Raw genomic sequence first — 18,442 nt, 5'->3', positions numbered from 1 at the left:
TACCCGCCATTGACCCGCTTTCTGCTCGGCTTGACTGGTTAGTGGTGAGAACCATCCATCTTCTCTATCTGGAGAGTATCAAGTATCATTGAAGTATCGTTTCTTTCTCCCTTTCCTCCCTTCAGTCCCTTGGGGTTTGTTATTGTTTTGTTATTGTTATTGTTCTTCTTTTGATATTCCTATCTCCTTCTTGAATTTTATTTCTTTTTATCCTGTCCTCCGTCAAGATCATTGATATCCCGCCAGACCATCTAAGCGCTCGCGCTGCTTTCCCTCTCCTCATCTCCCCCTCTCGCCTTTCATTTCCCCCATTCGATCATGATCCTCGTCTCGTCCTTCCCGTCTGGTCTTTCACTCTGGACTTGATTTTTTCACGATCAAAAAAAAAAGAATTCAATAAGAAAACAAGGGAGTAATAAGTTTAGTAATTTCAAAAATAAGAATCAATAAAATAAAATAAAAGAAATAAGCCCAAAAAATAGGAAGAATAGAGAATAAAAACAAAGAAGCGTGGTGGTTCTCATTTCGCGCCTCCCGAGGCTGCTTTTCTTTCCCTTTCCCGCGTTGGTCGCTCTCGTTTCTCCGATTCCCCTCAAGTCCACCTCCAGTCCGGTCCTCTTCCTTCCACGCTCCCCCCTCAAGTGGATTTCGTCTTCCCTTCAGCTTCCTACCCAATTCCGTCCTTGGGTTTCGGGGTTCTGTCAAGCGACGTGAGATCATTCTGCAGTGCAGAGATCTTATCCTCCCTGGTCCGCCAGAGCCTTCCCCCGTCCGCGCTTCCCAAGGAGAAGAGAAGAGAAGGGACAAAACAGAAGACAAAATAAGAAACAGAGGAAGAAAGGGAAAAAAAAAAAGTCGCCAATTCAACAAGCGAGCGCCTTGACGCGCGTTTCTCGCCTCTCAATTCCATCGCTCATTGCTTTTTCTTCTTGCTGTTCTCTGGGAATCCTTCGTCATCATTCCCGGCGATTGCACTTCTACCCCTGACCTGGTGTCCTTTGGCATTCCAAACGAACCTCCCTCGCTGTCGCTGGTCTTCGATCCGTCTGGTTTGCCGCTGCTTCTTCGCTGTCAGTCCCTCTCATCTCCACGCCATCCTTCCCCCCTGATCCGGGGGTTGGTACCCTTCCGCCGACCTGCGGCTTTTCTGACTCGGTACGACTCAATCTAGCTGCCCGACCGACCAATTTCCGAAATCCAACCAGAATTTTCGAATTGCGGAAAACGAGCTGGACAAAAAAAAGGATCCAACAGCCGAGGGCTTCAACGCTGGAGGGCATTGACGTGTCGAACTGTCGTCGCCGATCGTAATTGGTCAAGCGCAGTCCTGCGATCGGTCGCGTCTGATTGACGGGTGTCTCGAGAGGCTGTCACGGACCGCGTTGTAGCTGTCCAGCCAGCCTGTATTTGAGGCTCCGTTGCGCCGTCATTCCCCAAAGGTATGCATATCTCTCCCTCTTCCTTCATCCCCTCTCTCACATTCCACCCCCACCTCCTGCCCGCTCTTCTTCCTCCGTTGTCTATTCCAACTCTCCGCTCGGGACCCCCGATCTCTCGATTCCACGATGCTGCGTTAAAGTCGGTTGATGTCCTGGACTTTTCCAGCACGTGGAATTCCTAAATTGATTGGTATCCCGGGCCACCCAAGACAGCGCGCTAAGTTTTGAGACAGTCTCCGTCTTCCCCGACAGGTTCTTCGGCTATGAGCGACCTCCATTCGCAGTCTCTGCCGCCTCCCAGCCATGCTTCCCCCGCCGTAACCTCCGGAGCGCTGTCGTCCCCCCAGAGCGGGAACCGCCCGCCTATCCTCCCCGATCTCTCCGGTGAACCCCCAGTGGCCCCGCCACGCACGTCCTCGGCCCATCGGAACCACGAGAAGGTGCCCGGGTCTCGTCGGAAGAAGAGCAGAGGGGACGAGCGAGGCACCAGCCACCCCGAGAAGAAGGGCGACGATTCGCGTTCGCGCCGACACGCCGCCCAAGCGCCCGAGGATTCCTCGCGAGCAACCAGAGGGACGAATACCCACGACCAAGGTCCGTCGGAGCCCGGGTCCTTGATGAAGGAGTCGAGCACGGTAATCAACGCGGTCATGGTGAGCGATCCGGCAGTGGACGTCGAGCGTGAACGGGCGCGTGCGTCCGGGAAATCGACGTCCCCGCCCGCCGAGAGTGGGCCCGCCGCTGGGCTGGCCTTGGTCGGCAGCGACGGGGTGGACGACGGAGGACGCGGCGGACTGCGCAGTCGACACGATTACACCGAGCACACCGTCAAGCGCAAGGAGACCACCTTCGGCCAATATATCCTGGGACAGACGCTCGGCGAGGGCGAGTTCGGCAAGGTCAAATTGGGGTGGAAGCGCGATGGCACCTCCATCCAGGTGGCCATCAAGCTCATCCGGCGGGAGACTCTGGGGTCTAACCCCAGCCGGCTCCCCAAGATCTACCGCGAGATTGCGATCTTGCGGGACCTGGCTCATCCCAACATCGTGCGTTTACATGAGATGGTCGAGACGGATCGCCACATCGGGATCATCATGGAGTATGCGTCGGGCGGCGAGCTGTTCGACTACATCCTGAACAATCGGTACCTCAAAGACAATTCCGCGCGACGGCTGTTCGCCCAGCTGGTGTCCGGCGTCGGCTATCTCCACAAGAAGGGCATCGTCCACCGCGATCTGAAGCTGGAGAATCTCCTGCTGGATCGCAATCGCAACATCATCATTACGGATTTCGGCTTTGCGAACACCTTTGACCCGTTCGATGAGTTGGGCGATGAGATCGAGTACAACCTCACCAACAAGGACTACGTCAAGCGGATGCGCCTGGACAAGATCAACACGAAGGGCGTGCGCCGGGGGGACCTGATGCAGACCAGCTGTGGCAGTCCGTGCTACGCCGCACCGGAACTGGTCGTCAGCGATTCCCTCTACACGGGGCGGAAAGTGGACGTTTGGAGCTGCGGAGTGATTTTGGTAAGTGATGCAAGGGGAGGAACGGGGATTCACCGAGGCTGACGTTCTTTAGTATGCGATGCTCGCCGGCTATCTCCCCTTTGACGACGATCCGGCGAATCCTGACGGGGATAACATCAACCTGCTGTACAAGTACATCGTCACGACCCCTCTCACCTTCCCCGAATACGTGACGCCCCATGCGCGGGATCTCTTGCGACGGATCCTCGTCCCGGACCCGCGGAAGCGCGCCGATCTGTTCGAAGTGGCACGGCACAGCTGGCTGAGCGAATACTCGCACATCGTGTCGCATATCACGAGCAGCACCACCCAGGTCAGCGACATTGCGAACACGACGGTTCCCCAGGAGAAACCCCGGGAAGCGCCGTCGCTGGCGCGAAGTGCGTCAGTCAAAGAGCCCCCCAAGAGCCACCAGAGCACGATTCCCTCGGTGGGAGCCCTGCTGCACCAGTCCGGAGACATCTCGCAAGACCACTCGAGTGACCGATCCAAGACCTCCCGCGACACGAAGCGGCGGACGGTCCAGGTGGAATACGTGGCCCCGCAGTCCCAAACCACACGGGGTGAGGCCCCCACCGACCTCAAGATCGTCTCTCCTCCACAGGCCGGCCCTGTTGAGGTTGCACCGCCCCGGGTTCGCTCCAACAGTCAAGACGCCGCCCCCAGCCTCCCTTACGGCATCGTGCCCCAGGACGCCTCGATGGAGCAGCCCAAACGCAAGGCCCCCGCGGGCGCCATGCCGAGCCGTCCCCCGGGTGGACACCTGCCGAGATCCACTTCCGAGTCGACGCCCCTCACCGCGACGGCGACGGGGCCACCCACGTCTCACCCGGCGCGGCCCCCGACCGGCGGATCGATGACCTCGTTCAACGGGGGTCGCTTGCCGTCGCGGGGGTCCTACGGGCTACCGGTGGCGCCCACGGTGGCACAGACCAACGCGGAAGGCCGGTTGGCGCAGCCGAAGAGCAAGCAGTACCAGATCTCGGCCCCGATCCCGCAAGATCAGTCGATCGGCCGCCCCAGCGCCCAGCCGCTTCCACCGCGGTTCAATGCCACTCCCCAGCAGGAGCCGCCCAAGGGACATAAGCGGTCCAACACCGTGTCGGGCATCAGTGAGAAGCTCTTCATGCGGACTGGGTCCATTTTTGGTGGCCGTGGGGGACAGAGCAACTCTCGCCAAAAGACCAAACGTCCGCCTCCCACCAGTATGAGAGAGCCTTACGGGGGCGACGACAGCCGGATGTCCGTGGACTCGCGCCGGTCGATGTACGGCCGCAAGACGAGCGAGGCGGGGAGCGATAGCCGGCCGCGCCGGTTCTCCCTCCTCCCGCCGTCCTTCTCCCTGAAGGGCCTCTCCTCCAGCCGATCGCAGACCCCCGATGAGGACCCTCACGCCGAGCAACCGCCGGACCACCGTCTCCAGCAACCCCCCTCGACCGGAGCGATTCGACCGCGCGCGCGCGCAACAAGCTACGCCACTCCCGACGCCATGAGCAGCTCTCCCGAGGGCGCCCCGGCGGATGAGGTAGTGGACCAGGACGAGCCCCTCAACGACCCGTCTCGCATCGAGCAGCACATCTCCGAGCTGCACGGGATGCCGTCCAGCACGTACCAACCAACCTACAACAGCGCGTCCGCCGAGCAAGTCTACCCCAACCACGAGCACGACCACTACTATCGACACCGGTACGCCAACCATTCCACGCCGTCTTACTACGACGACTACAACGGTCCTGGTCCGTACTCGGCAACCCCGCGACAGTCCACGCAGACCGGCCGCTCCGGACGTGGGTCGGGCGTGTTACACAAGAACCACCGGAAGTTCGCCGACGCCTACGAGTACGAGCGCGACCTGTCCCACCAGCCGGGCAGTTCGGGTGCGGCCAGGAAAGTCATGGACTTTTTCCGTCGACGTGCGAAGTCTCGGGTTGGGGACGACCGGTAGTGGTCTTTGTCTGCCTTGGCCTTTCCTCTTCAATTTGGAAGGTCGACAACGACGGCTTTTGGTTTCTTGGTTTGCCTGTCACAGGACGGCAAATATCACCGAGAAGCAGGGTAGATCCGCCTTCCCGTCTCCATCACCTTTTCTCTCACCTTTTCTTTCGTGATTCAATTGAACATCGAATATATGGTCCATACACGTCGGTCTGGACCTGCGGCGTCTTCCCGGAGGACTCAGACTCCAATTCAAAACAAATTACAGACGAATCACTCACTTCCAAGGAGGAATGGCTCTGAGATAGTAAGATCTCCAGAGCAGACAGAGCAGAGCAGAGCGGTCATTTGGATACCCGATACCGATACCCTTTGATACCCACGCAGTTTTCGCCTCCTCCCTTATGTTTGTTTGTTTGTTGTTGCATGCGGCCATTGCTATTGTCGTCGGTTTATCGTACTGTATCAGCCAGCAACATACATACATACCTACCATTCCATATCATATCATACCGCTCTATTGCATTTTTCCCCCTTTTCCTGCTTGATATCTTATTTTCTGTTCTTCCTGATGATTTCTTCATTTTTTTTTATCTTCTTCTTTGACTTTTGCTTTTTACCCAAACAATCCATGTCTCGAATAAAGTTATCATTATCATTATTATCATTATTTATTTCCTTTGTGAACAGCTTTTTTATCCCTTTTATTTTTTTTCTACTTTTTTTCTTTTATTTATTTCTATGTGTTGATTCATTCGCCCTGTCTTTATAATGCATGGAATTGTAAATTGACCTCACTTATCTTATCTTTTCTTTCTCCCTCCCTCTTATTCTGTGGGGAAGGGAGGGAAATAAACTTATTATTTATTCCCTTTAGTGCTCTTGTTTCATTTGGACGGAGGTGTATGTTATGTAGGCTTGGGTTGAGTAGGACAGTAGGATTAATTCTTATTATACTCTGTAGATTTTCTACGCTCTACGGTCTTTCGGCTTTTTCATCCCTGTTATAGGTAGTTAGTCAACTGTTGAAGCGAGGGGTGGGATCTACCAATGGAATGATATGGGACTGGATGGTTAGTTAGTTAGCTAGCTGATGGGTAGGCGAGTAGGTAGTAGGTAGGGTAGGCACATCGATGTCTGTTGAGTAAGTGGTATTCTGGAGTAAGTAGTCTTTAGATAACTAACGAGGTACTTGGTTGGAAAGGTTGTTAGTTGATGTACATAGATAGGTGGGAGGTAGGAGGTAGTAGGTAGTAGGTAGGAGGTAGTAGGTGAGGTACCCTATGGTATATAGATTGATGGTGGATAGATGGATGGATCCATGATGAATGATCACTTCACTGGATGATGGATAGTAGGCAGAGAAAGGGCTTGCATGCTAAGCTAAGTGTGGCGCTGGCTTGGTAGTTATGTGTCGCAATGTAAGGTCTTATTTATGAAAAGTTAGTTGCTCACAAAGCACAAAGCGTCGATCTCTTTTCAATTCTAGGTCCTGTGTACTATACTATGTCCTATGTGCTATACTGTGTCCTATGTACTATACTATGTATTATGTTCTATGTAATATGGACTACGTAGGTACTCTAGGTAGAGTACTGGTTAGCCGGCAGGCAATTTTATATCAATAATTTGATTAATAGACGAGAAGAATTGTTATATACAAAATGTCTCCATACTATGTCCTATTTACAAGCACTATCACTGGGTAAATACTTCCATAAACAGCCTATAACAGGCCATGAACTCATACCCAGTAGATATAGATGGCTATATCAAAAACGTCCAGAAACTAGGAAACACCAACTCCTCCTCGAAAATGCGCCGCACCTGCGCCAGCACAAAGCGCTCTACCTTGCCGACGTTCTTCAGCACCTGCTTGCCGTCTTCTTTGCGGCCTATCTCGCTCTCCACGCGGATCTCCTGCAGCAGGCCGCCGCTTTGTCGCTTTGGTGAGGTTGGTTGTTGTTGTTGCTGTTGCTGGTGCCCCGTGGAGGAAGAACGCGTCGGGTCTTGGTGGGTGAGTTCGGAGCCGATGAGGGCGTCTGCGTCTTCTGCCGAGAGGAAGCAGAAGTGGACGCGCCGGCGGATGTAGGCTATGACGGCTACGCCGTCGAAGGTTAGGCCGGTGACGTTGAGTTTGAGGGGAAGGCCTGCGAAGCTGGGCATGGGGTAGTCGAGGAGGATCTCCGCTGTGAGGGAAAGCCGGATGTCGCCGGCGTATTTGGCGTGGCAGAGGACTTGGAAGTCTTCGGGGCGGCGCTCGCGCATGCGCGGTGGGAGACGCATTGGAGAGGTTTCGTGATCTGGTTCGGCCGGGGGGTTGGAGGTGCTGGAATCACTGTTGTGGGAGCCGGGGTTGCTGTTGTGGTGGGTGTGGGATGGTGGGTGGGTGCTTGATGTGGAGGGTCGTGATGTGGGGGGATTGCTGGAGTCGACGTCCCCGCTCCCTGTCTGGCGGTTGATGGGGTTTGGGGCCGTGGGTTCCGTGGCCCAGTTATTGGCAAACGGTGTGCCGCCTGCCACGGCGGCGAGAGGCGTCTGCGTGCCGGACAACGCGCCCAAGGACATGAGGTGGTAGCCGAGGGTGGAGGTGCCGACGGGGATGCCGGGGGTGCCCGCGCGGGGGAGGAAATGCGGGTTGAGGTGGTCCATAGGCGACCGCAGGCCCGACGGGGGCGGTTCGCCGAAGGGGTCGCGGAGTCGCTGGTTGGTCCTGGCTAGCTCATCCCGGGAGTCGAGGAATTCCGAGTGTGTCCGACCCCAACTGCTCCCGTCCTCGTGGGCCGAGACCAGCTCCTCGGAGGTGTCGGAGATCGCATCATCGTCCTCGTCCTCCTCGTAGAAATCGGCAAACGGTTCGCATAGATCCTTGATCTCCAGATCAGGGGCGATCGTGCCGAAGTCGAAGGAGTGGACGTGCACGGAGCGGATAAAGCGCGGGAGGGCGACTTGCTGGAACTTATCGTGGATGAAGGAACGGATGCGCTCTGCCAGGGCCTCGCCGTCCGGACCGGAGGTGGCTGCGCGCCAATCAACTTCGATGGACATCACATGTGCTGAGAGGGCGAAGAAACACGATCCCGGCAGGGGGAAATCGCCAGGAAGGACATATCGAAGGGGGAAGAGGAGAAGAGGAGAAGTTGAGGTTGGAGTCCAGAATTCGGATCCCCGGTCACGCCCCGGTCACGTGCAACCAGCCCCATCAAATCCAACGACATCACTTCTTCTCCCCTGTCTATCCACCAACTTCCTCGTCCTAACCAGTCCCTGCAACGTCTATTAGACTGAAGATATCATTCCCAGCAAAAAAGAACAATGCACAGGGGATGGGAAATGGTGGTCTATCCTCTCCTCGGAACATACACCGCTTTGAGATTGGAGGACCCAGCACTCTGGTTCACCAGCCACGTCCGGCCCTGATCCGGTCTCAATAATGCTCTCCTAGCGAGAGGGCACAGCAGCTCGGCGGCACAGGACAGAGCACCCCCCAGGAGCGGTGTGGAGGCCAGTCCCACGAGTGTCTGCCTCTCTGCTTTGATTCATAGGCCGTGGTCTTCTCCCAGCAGCCTCACCCGCAGCCAACACTGGTCACGCCTGCCATCGATCATTGGCCTGTTGCAGACATCTCTACTGTGAAAGTCCAAATTCATCAGGAGAAATATCCGGATGGATCTCTTTGTTCTTTCATTTCCTTGACTTTCACCCTGGTCCTTGCCCGACCTTGACAGCAGCCTATACCAATCCATGGCCAGAGATCTCCGCATTTCGCTTTCTTTGTGAGGTGATGAATTATAAAAAAAATAAGAAAAAGAAAACAGAAGAAAAAAAAAGAATCTGTTTTCAAAACGAAAAAGGTAAATTAATAATAACAATCCTAATAATTCCACGACTCCGCGCCAAGATCCTCCATGCGGTGCCTTCTGTGATGAAATCACAGACAGACAGAACCGATACCCATCACCAACAGCAAGAACAACACAAAACAGCGTTACATCCAACAACTTGGATTCACTTTATATATCTGGATAGTTCTCCCATCAACCCCGATCCTTGCGGTGCTCCAGCACCTCCAGATCCCGCATTCTCCTCTTGCCTCACCCTCCACCGACCACTCGTTCCTTCCTACCTAGTATCGTTAGCCCCGTCCGGGACCAATTACCGGACATACGCGCGGTCCCCTCCCTCACTAACTGACTCAGTGGCCAGCGCCTCGCACATGCATGTTCGTTGGCCTTCCAGCCAGGTCGCGGATCTCGCCACCGTCGTCCCCCCGGCTCTTCATCTGATTTGCCGGCCATTAATCAGATGACGAGAGTCGTCTGCGGTGCTAATGCAACCCGCTGATGTACACTGTTCATCATTGCGACAGGGGACTGCAATTTTGTTATCTTATTGCCCCGTTACTTCTTGGGCCCCTCTTTTTCCGTCTCCTAGGGTTCGATAAGCGATTGGATGGCTGGAAGAACGCGCGCACACACACACACACACACACCACTGTGAGGAGGGGCAAAATCACCATCCTTCTAAATTGTAGAAGAATTGTAGAAGAAAATGTGCCATGTTGATCGTCGGTGGGACCGAACCCCGTGGTGCTATTTGGGTATGAATAGCGTCATCGTCACCGTTATCAACTGTCTATGTAGATGTTGGCCCGGGGAGTAAACAGCATGGCACTAGTATTGTCTTATGCCCTTAGGATCATCTTATGTTCATGCCGTTGAAGAGCGCAGTAGTCATTGCCCAACGGGGCAGGAATCTACCTACACTAGTTACTTGGGAGCAGCGAGTCTTGCACCCGATGATATCCAACCGTCCACCCATCCACCTCAACCCTCTACCGACCCATCTACAACCCATCCCAGACAGTCTTGCCAACAACAAACACCAGCATCAAGAGCCACCACTTCAGCCAGGAAGAGAAGGGAAAGCAAAAGACACGTAGGAGGCGTCCATGCCCCAAACACCCGTGTAACACAGGCAAGAAGCGACCAAAGCCAATGCAAAGACGACTGGCTCTGGGAGCACCGTTCAGGGAGAATACGCTTTATGCTTCCTTTCTTTCTTCCTCTCTTCATATGTTGCTTTCGGCCAGACCGTTCCTTGCCTCGCTTGCATTTCTGGCTTATCTTGTCTTGTCTATCTTACCTTTCTATTCAATCCATCTGTGTAAGGATCACGGTGTGCGTGGCTGACAGCGCATTACGCTGGTCGGGAGGATCGGACCGTCTTGGTCAGTGGACTGTTGCTTAGGTAGGGGATTCTTTCTGTAGCACGAGGTTGAATTGAGACTGTGCGGGGCTTGGGATGTAGGGAGATGCTGCCTATTGCATTGCACTTTCAGGTTATTTGTCTGGTGTGCATGTGGTAGGTCTGGCTTTGCAGATCGGTTGGGCGAGTATACAGTAGTGAAATGGATGTAGTGTATGCTGGATAGACGGTCTGGTTTGATTGATTTGCTGGCTTTGTTCTGCTTCTTTTGGGGCTATATGCAGACTATCAGAGTTTGGATTCTGTTGGTTTTATGCTGTACTTAAGTGACTGGTTGAGAATACCTAGGCAGATAGATAGATAGGTCATACGTGGGGGAAACACATCTGAAGAGTATAGATACTGAATATGTAGCAGATAGATAGACACTCCAACAGTAATTAATCAATGATAGTCAGGACAAGCAATAATCCTCAAGCAATGGCACTGGGAACCATGATACTTCCGCAAGACAGAACAGATCAAAAACAAGAGCAGCAAGAGAACAAGAAGTAGCAGAACCACAACAACAACAGTGGTGTATAGTAGGTATTCGGAAACAAAACTCGAGACATCCCCCCAATACATTTTTTTTGATCATTTTCTCTCCTTTTCTGGTTCACCCCTCAAAAGAAACGAAATGAACGAAATAGAACAGACAGAACAGATTGAAACTCCCTTGCTCTCGGCATATAACCTGCAGCTAAACCAAGCAGCACATCAGGCGAAGCAAGCAAGACCAAGACAGACATAGACACGCTGCTTTGCGTGTCTTGACTCTCCCCTCGAAGAGTGACTGCACAACCAGCCTAGTCTAAAATCCATCTCTAGCCCCCATGGTTCGGGCAGACGTAGCCATCTCGTCGGCGGATCTGGGTTCGTACCCCAGTGCAAGCTGATGTGCCGCGCTTTGCGCAGAAGACGATCTCTTCCTCGGGCACGGCGCAGCCGCAGTCGTATTTCCAGACGTATTGGGAGCACATTTTGACTGATTGACTGAGTGACCGAGTGACTGGCTTGGTAGATGGGACGAGAATGGGTCGTAGAATCAACAAGTCAGGTAGATAGACAGTGCCGTGGTGTAGTACCAAGTACTATGTAGATTGGTGGTGGTAGAAGTAGAAGTAGAAGAAACTTGTGTATGTGGCTTTTTTTGGGGGCCGGAGGGTTTTCTAACTCTAGGACAAGAGAAAGAGAAAGATGGAGAGAAAGCTGCTGAGATTGTTGTCGTTGTTGTTGTTGAAGTTCGTTGGGTCCTGGAGGGCCTTAAATATAGGACTCGGTGTTCCCGGCGCAGGTCGCAGTAAGTAGAGTGATGATTCTCTTAGTAGGCTGCAAAAGGGTTGGAGAGAGATTGTCGGATGGTCTGCGCACGAACTGTGCCGCACAACATAAGGCAACAGCGCCGTTCTACACGAATTAACTGAGGGCAAATGAGTAACTATAGGGCCTGACAGGGGGTATAAAATATCATTCACTGTGGAAAATAAATTTAAATGGAGTTTAAAAAAAAGAAATGGCAAAAAGGGGGACAGGGATGCTTTCAAGTATACTATGAAGAAGGTTGGTCAAGGAAAAGAAAATGATAGTAATGATAATAATAATCGAATCAGATCAAACTACGCCTTGCATTCTATTCGCTTGTAAAAAAGAATAAAGGGGAAAGAAAATTGGGAAAAAAAAAAGTGTTATTCCTTCGCCCTTCCTGCAGCCCGGGGGGACCCATATGGAAATGCGCCGCAAGAGTTGGTGATTCGATCTACATCACGCTGCAAAGGAAACATTCCCAACGAAATGCTTCCGACGAGCAAATCGAAGCGGTCCTCGCCCCGAAGGCTACTGCACCTGATTTCCCCAACACCAGAACAGGACGGGCGGCTATGCGGATCATCTGTGAAGGTGGCGTGCACCGGGAGCTGGAGGGGGGTAAGGAGAGAGGGGACGAAGGGAAAGGAAAGGAGAGGCAAGGCGAAGGTCAGTCAGTCAGGTTAGCCTCGGGGGAGGGTACGCATCATGCTCGCTGGACCAACATACCTCGACGAACCATGATAGTCACGCCTGTCATCCTTGTTCCAAGCTCTTCGTAGACTTCCGCAAACGCAATGCATCATGGGAAAGGAGAGAAGCACTTGACATCATCCTGAAGACACGCACCGACACTGCCCTGGAAGTTAACAGGGCCAGCCACATATGCAACCTTAGAATCCAACAGCTGTGTAAGCAAATCAGTTGCCGCAGCGGCACCAACACCATTCCCTCCATCCCGGGGAGGTGGAGGTCATGTCGCAGACCGACGGCTCAGGAAGCTGTCTCGACGGCGACTCCGGACCGGTCCATCTGACGACTGTCACGCAGCCGACGCCCGTCAACAGACAGACGTCTTCCCACGCAGCCGTCGGTTATCATGTGTCCTTGGGTGGGCAGGAGAAAGCGGAGAGGGGGGAATTTCCTGGAGCCAACCAGACTGCTGCTCTCCTCCCGTGATTTCCGATATCAAGCGCGAATCTGGTGATTGCCGGATCTCCCCTTTCTCACCATCATCAACCCCCCCACTCTCTCTGGCTCTCGACTGACCGTGTCTGGTCCCGGTATGCCTGACCTGCGGACGAATGGTCCACTCATCAAGAGAAATGGCGCAGTTTTTGGTCATCTCTGGTCGTGATGTTCCCCCGCATTGACCTTCAAAGAGGCTGTATGGGAGGCAGTATTTGGTCGAAGAACGCCTGACAGGTCAGGGGCAACGGAGATCAGGGATGCATCTGCAAGAAAAGCAGTGCCATCACAATCCGAACCGTTTACTCAAGGCCCAGCCAATACATTTGACCCGAAGGGGTAGGCGCAGTTGGTGACATCTAAGGGCGCCGGTAAGGCTAATTTGCATCTCTCTCTTTTCGAATACCTCTCATTCTCTCTTTCCTTTTCTTTCTTTTCGTTTCTTTGCCTTTCTTTCCTGTTTCAAGTATTCTCATCCGTTCTGAGACCGGCACGAGTACTGCCCGTAGTTGACAATGGCACAGAGATCCGAAGCCCACGATCGTCGGCCACGACGGCGGAAAATCACTCATACCAGGCGTTTGCGGCGCCGGCGTCATATGGCACAGGGTTTTGGCAGTCGGCTAAATCGCCAGGAACATGTGCCAGGAACAGCCCAGACTCCATCGATGGAACGCTCCTTTCATCACCCTGACGAGCATGGCAAAGGAATTAAGCTGTCGGCACAGCACTTGCGGCGCTCTTTGCTTGGAGGAGGGGAGGGTGAAGAATGGATGGCCAGGAGCGTCTGAAACTCTCAGCCGCTGAGCGTTCTGCGCCACGAATGGAGTGACGGAGCGATACGGCGCGGAGAATGGGGGCGCTAAATGGCCCCCTCCTGCGAGGGCACGGCCTCATATTAAGCGCCGTTGGCAGGGCGAGAGTACTGGCAAGGCAGAGAGGTGTTCATCACGGTCCTCTCGCCTTTTCGATCGGGTTTCGCTTTTGTTTCGTCGTTGTTTGTTGATTGTTTGGTTGTTTGTTCTGGTTGTGGTGGATGAGCGGGCACGTGACTGGTACGCGCTGCGCCGCTCGTTCTTCACTTTGCCTCAGTTCTTCATTGTATTTGCATCTGTGTTTATCTTTGTCTTGCTTCTCCTTTCGCTGCAGCAGTGCTGACTCTCAAGAAAGACATTTGTATTCAACCAAGTCTCATTCCGTGTCAGACGGATCCTGTTGATCCTGCGTTGGGGCTATCCGAGGATGAGACCGCAGCAAGGGCTTACCCATTCCAACCACCGTGACAGGCTCTAGAAGCTGTCTGGAAGTTATCTCAACCCTTTACTGAGCCAAGCATTGTTCTAGAAACAAGATGCCCGGACCGGGTCAGGTGAACAGCAGGAATGCCTCAGGAATGACGTATCAGATACGGTCCCATACTGTATTCTCGCGACGTATCGGAAATAACCCTAACTTGCATAGCTGCGGATCATCCGAGGTTGCTGGTTGCTGTTCGGGTTGCGTCGGCCTCGAGGAAACGAGCAAAAAGCCACTTCTGCGCACATGCCCGTACGGGCCTATTGGATTTGATTCTACTTTTTGGTTCAGTTTCCTCAGGGAGTAACACCCTCCACTCTACGCCCGGTGGTGGTTGATCCCCCGCGAAAGATAGGGGCGGTATGATGGTATCGAAGTATCAATAGGGGTTACAGGATGGACCCGATGGGGCCACTGATGGGTTTTCGGAAACTCGCACAGCCAAGAGATACAGACGAAGTGGGAATCCATTATTAATGACGTGTTAAAACATGTGAAGCCTTTACCCCGTCCAGCGTGTTTTGTGATCCACCGTCGGGTGTGGGGAAAGTCTCGGCTTATCACGTCGTGTGCAGATCGTCGACCCTTCCCGGAATCATCCTTCATGCCCGGCGATACCCCCTCTTCGAATTGACCTATATAAGGGCCCTCAATTCCGGGGGAGAATCTTCTTCTCATCTTTCCTGACCATCTCTCTCTCTCTTCTTCTTCTTCGTGGAAAAAATCTTCTCTACAAAAGTCCTCCGACTAAAAGTCTCAAAAGTCTTCCCCACAACTCCATCCTACTAGTACTTCTACCCCTCCAACCTCAACTCCACCCACTCTCAACTCTCACAACAACCCTCCTCAACCAAAACAACCATCAAAATGTACTCCTACACTCCCACCAGCAAGTTCCTCGTCCTCGCCCCCATCGAGGCCGGTCCCTCCTCCATCAACCCCGCCGACCAGTCCGCTGCCGCAGTCCGCGAGCGCTCCAGCAGCCAGTCCTCGACAGTCTCGGTGGGCTCGCAAGTAGGCGAAGCCGTCTCCTCTCTGCCGCAGGCCTTTCTCTACCTGGGAATGGACCAGCGGAAGTAAATCACTTTAATGTGCAGTCGTTTGTCTGCCACGGCGACATGCATGCATGTCCCCGTCTTCGCACCGCTCGCGCTGGCCACGACTAGTCTCCTCTGCTCTACCTGTCTCACTGCTGGGTATCTACCCATTCACCAAGACATAGGATTGTTGGTTTATCCTAGCCGATGATGAACTGGGCTCCGTAAGAATCAGCGGTGGAGGAGTGAGGAGGGGGGAGGTGGAAGGCTGCATGTGGCATTCGTACATGTTATTTTATTCTGGCGCTTTTCTTTTTCTTTTCAGTACTTTATTACCTGCTCTGTTCGTGTTGAGCCCAGACAATATGTCTATTTGCATGCTACAGGTATACCAACTACCAATGATACCTCACACCACCATATCTACATACAACCACCCCTCCCTCGTAGAGACGTAGACCAATGTTTTCCCACCCCTCGAAATGAGATGAACAAAAAGGGGCCACTCTCCCAAAATGATCCACCCCGCCAAGCCAACCGCAAGCCGGATCATCAACAGATTGTGTTCCCTCGCCAAGGAACAAATAAAGTGGTATGATCGACCGACGGAGACCGCCAAGAAAGGCGGGCAGGGTGGTGGTACCTTGGTGACTGTATGTACTTTGGGACAACATGTCATATTTTCTACCCCTTGCTAGGGGTGCCAAGAGATAAGAGATAGGCTTATTTAATTCTATTTGTTTTGTTTTGTTTTTCTTTTCTTTTTTTTTTCTTTTTCTTTTTTGGGTTGTTTTGCTTTTAGCGGAGAAGACGGATAGAAGGAAAGAAAGGGAGGGGCGGCGTGGGATAGATGGACGGGGGCGGGATTAGCCCTAACTTTCTTTTCTTGTTCTTTCTTTCTTTCCTGGGTCTATCTCTCATTCAGCTACGCTCTTAGAAGGTTATCGCCTAAATGAAAGGTCACTTGACATGCTCCCGGTGAAGACAATGAATGACCAAGAAAGTCAGTCAGCGATACCGGAGTCCCAAAACGGAAATATCCCGTTGGCGATCAGTGATGCGGCGGGGAGGGGAGGAGAGGAGAGGGGAGAACAGGACACAGGACCCAGGAAGCGAACCACGACTGTAGCAAAGGAAAAAAAAGCAAACAAGCCCAGGCCAAGCAGATCAATAGATTGGCTCAGCATGACCTGTCTTCTCTCCGGACGCCGGAAAGGGCAAGGCGAGGGGTGCTGAGCTACCTTAGGTTCTATCTCCCCACATCCTGCTAGGCTGTTTACGTAGGTAGGCAGGTTGTTAGGCAAGATGAAGTCTGCATAGACCAGTGAGAGGGATTGATCTGGACACGCGTACTTTATCATCATAAAATGTGGGTAGATATCCATGTTGCATATTTGCACAGCCCAGTTCGGTCAATTTCGACAGACACTTCCATGCATATTAGGCAGCGAGGAGTCAACACCTGTGCATTGCGCAGTGCCCAAGGGGGTAAGGAAATGAGATTCCATCTAGATCTAGCACCCCAGTGTAACCCCTGATAGCATCTTGACTCCGCCTAACTTTATTCCTTCGACATGCTAAACTAAACTATTGTTTCGTGCCAAGATGCATGCACGGGGTCACGAGGCCATCCTTATCTTTGATTACGCTTTTGTCTTGCTTTATTTGGTTTGTGTGTGACTTGGTTCGGTATGTGGTATTACTCGTACCTGGTCCTGTATTGCCTTGATGCGTTTAGACTATACGTCATGTTGATGCTGTTGCCGTTGCTGTCTGATTATACAAATATAGCATATCTAATATCAAGTTATGTACATTCTATTACTATATCTTTATACACATGCACATACGCACTTGATTTTCTCACCAGCTCGAAGTCTTTCCCTTTCCGTTTAAGGGCTGTGGCTGTTGCCGTGTTCTTTATTCCAAGTCCCTGGTCGCCCGTGGAATATGTCCATACTAACCACCACAAGGCCACTACGATGTTCATCATCAGAGCATCAGCAAGTATGACTGTCACCAATAGTATGCTAGTTAGGGATATTCAGATCATGCTCCAGCCAGTAGAAATCCATGCAGGCCTTGGCTCCCAGATGCTAGCAGCGACCTGGCTTATGATAGGATTTTCCATTGCGTCCGCACTGGCTTGGGTGGTAGGGTCTTGTTGCTGCTGTTTTTAATACCTTTTTCCTTAATATCTCCCTCTCTTAGCTAGTATATGTAGCGTAGATTGTCTTGAAATTAATTAGTACTGCGGAAAGTACTAATCCGATTCTTGAATATACTGACAACCATACTGGGCAAACTTATCATCACAATTGAGAGAAGGAGCAATGTGACCGACCACCCAGGCGCCTAGAAGCTCACTTGGAGCTTAAACGGCTCTTTCTCATGGAAAACGCCTCCTCATGATCCAGTATTCAATAGATGGAAATCTGGTATTGGTCTTATGGCACTTTATACGTCATTAATAACCTTCTGGGTCATGCTGGATGAATGGCATCAAGCTCTGTAACGAGGTACCCTGTATTCCTGACGAGTTATCCTGCACAAATTATCTACCTCTGCAGGCCGTACATGGTCTGGCCAAGCCTACATAATGGGCTGTCCTCTTCCAGTGCTGGAATATAATCGTTCCTACCGACAGGTTCGAGTAGGCTGCCGTCAATGCATATTTTATTCGCCTGAGTCAAACGCTTGTTGTGTATGTTGACTCTGCCTATTCTCTTGTTTCTATGAAGTGATGGCGACGAAGTGGGGCGGCACAAGGTTCTTGGGTTTCTCACTCTGATCCTTGCCATTTTTTCGTGTGTCCTCTTGCATCGGGTTGATAGCCCTGTAGCCAGATTACCTATGACAGCTGTGTCCACTCCCGTTGCCATACCACCCATATAGCCTCATGGCTCTGACCACTCTCCTCCCACTCCACCTTGAGCTTGCCTGATTTAACTTCAGGCAGATCGATACTCTACAATCTTAAGATTGGTGACCATTCAATGCCCAAGGGTAAACATTGATACTTACCCACGGGTAATTTGAATCCCTGTAAATCTTTGCACCTGATTGTTGCATCTGAGTTCGGATTTCCGCAGGGAAGTTTGCTGGCGTGTTGCTCTATTGGACTTTGTTAAGTTGCAAGTCCGTTTGCCCGCGATTAAGACTCACCAATTTCAATTCCTTCCATTCTGCCTCTGCCGTTGGATCTGGGGGATCCTGCGGAGGCCGAGGGCTCCCCTCAATAGGGGGATACATCTCATCCACCGAATACTTGTGATCCATTGGATTGAATTAGAATATTTTTTCCCAAACCTGCCGTATTGGAATTTGCAAGACGAGGAACCTTCCTTAGGGTGAGTAATGAGATTTGACTGACGAAAATGGGATGAGGGAAGAAGCAGCGGTTTATAAGCCTGAGAATCCCCGGCCTTGTCCCTCACCTCATGCACAAGGCTAACACCTTCTC

At 52.4% G+C, this 18,442-nt stretch overlaps 5 protein-coding genes across 5 annotated transcripts; 3 read left to right on the top strand and 2 right to left on the bottom strand.

Annotated features, from left to right (window-relative positions):
• Window positions 1-1,702: 1,702 nt before the first annotated feature.
• BDW47DRAFT_130444 (putative serine/threonine protein kinase (Kin4)) lies at window positions 1,703-5,050 on the top strand (the record flags this gene model as incomplete). Its single annotated transcript, XM_024817106.1, has 2 exons — window positions 1,703-2,971; window positions 3,024-5,050. The coding sequence occupies 2 exons, from the start codon at window positions 1,703-1,705 to the stop codon at window positions 4,914-4,916; spliced, it is 3,162 nt and encodes a 1,053-aa protein (XP_024673948.1). The 3' UTR covers window positions 4,917-5,050.
• Window positions 5,051-6,590: 1,540 nt separating this feature from the next.
• Window positions 6,591-8,677, bottom strand: mdm12 (ERMES complex subunit MDM12). The gene has a single exon (XM_024811759.1). The coding sequence runs from the start codon at window positions 7,952-7,954 to the stop codon at window positions 6,674-6,676; it is 1,281 nt and encodes a 426-aa protein (XP_024673947.1). The 5' UTR covers window positions 7,955-8,677; the 3' UTR covers window positions 6,591-6,673.
• A 463-nt stretch (window positions 8,678-9,140) lies between these two features.
• BDW47DRAFT_101953 (uncharacterized protein) lies at window positions 9,141-10,485 on the top strand. Its single transcript, XM_024811758.1, has one exon. It carries the CDS (start codon window positions 9,593-9,595, stop codon window positions 10,154-10,156), a length of 564 nt encoding a protein of 187 aa, XP_024673946.1. The 5' UTR covers window positions 9,141-9,592; the 3' UTR covers window positions 10,157-10,485.
• A 14-nt stretch (window positions 10,486-10,499) lies between these two features.
• Window positions 10,500-10,867, bottom strand: BDW47DRAFT_4017 (uncharacterized protein). The gene has a single exon (XM_024818936.1). It carries the CDS (start codon window positions 10,752-10,754, stop codon window positions 10,569-10,571), a length of 186 nt encoding a protein of 61 aa, XP_024673945.1. The 5' UTR covers window positions 10,755-10,867; the 3' UTR covers window positions 10,500-10,568.
• A 3,709-nt stretch (window positions 10,868-14,576) lies between these two features.
• Window positions 14,577-15,402, top strand: BDW47DRAFT_101947 (uncharacterized protein). The gene has a single exon (XM_024811756.1). It carries the CDS (start codon window positions 14,810-14,812, stop codon window positions 15,020-15,022), a length of 213 nt encoding a protein of 70 aa, XP_024673944.1. The 5' UTR covers window positions 14,577-14,809; the 3' UTR covers window positions 15,023-15,402.
• Window positions 15,403-18,442: the final 3,040 nt, after the last annotated feature.

This window comes from Aspergillus candidus, assembly GCF_002847045.1.
Source record: "Aspergillus candidus strain CBS 102.13 unplaced genomic scaffold BDW47scaffold_10, whole genome shotgun sequence".
In the NCBI taxonomy this organism is placed as follows: Eukaryota; Fungi; Ascomycota; class Eurotiomycetes; order Eurotiales; family Aspergillaceae; genus Aspergillus; species Aspergillus candidus.
Note: the sequence above shows the minus strand (reverse complement) of the source record. Positions and strands in the feature narration are given on the sequence as shown.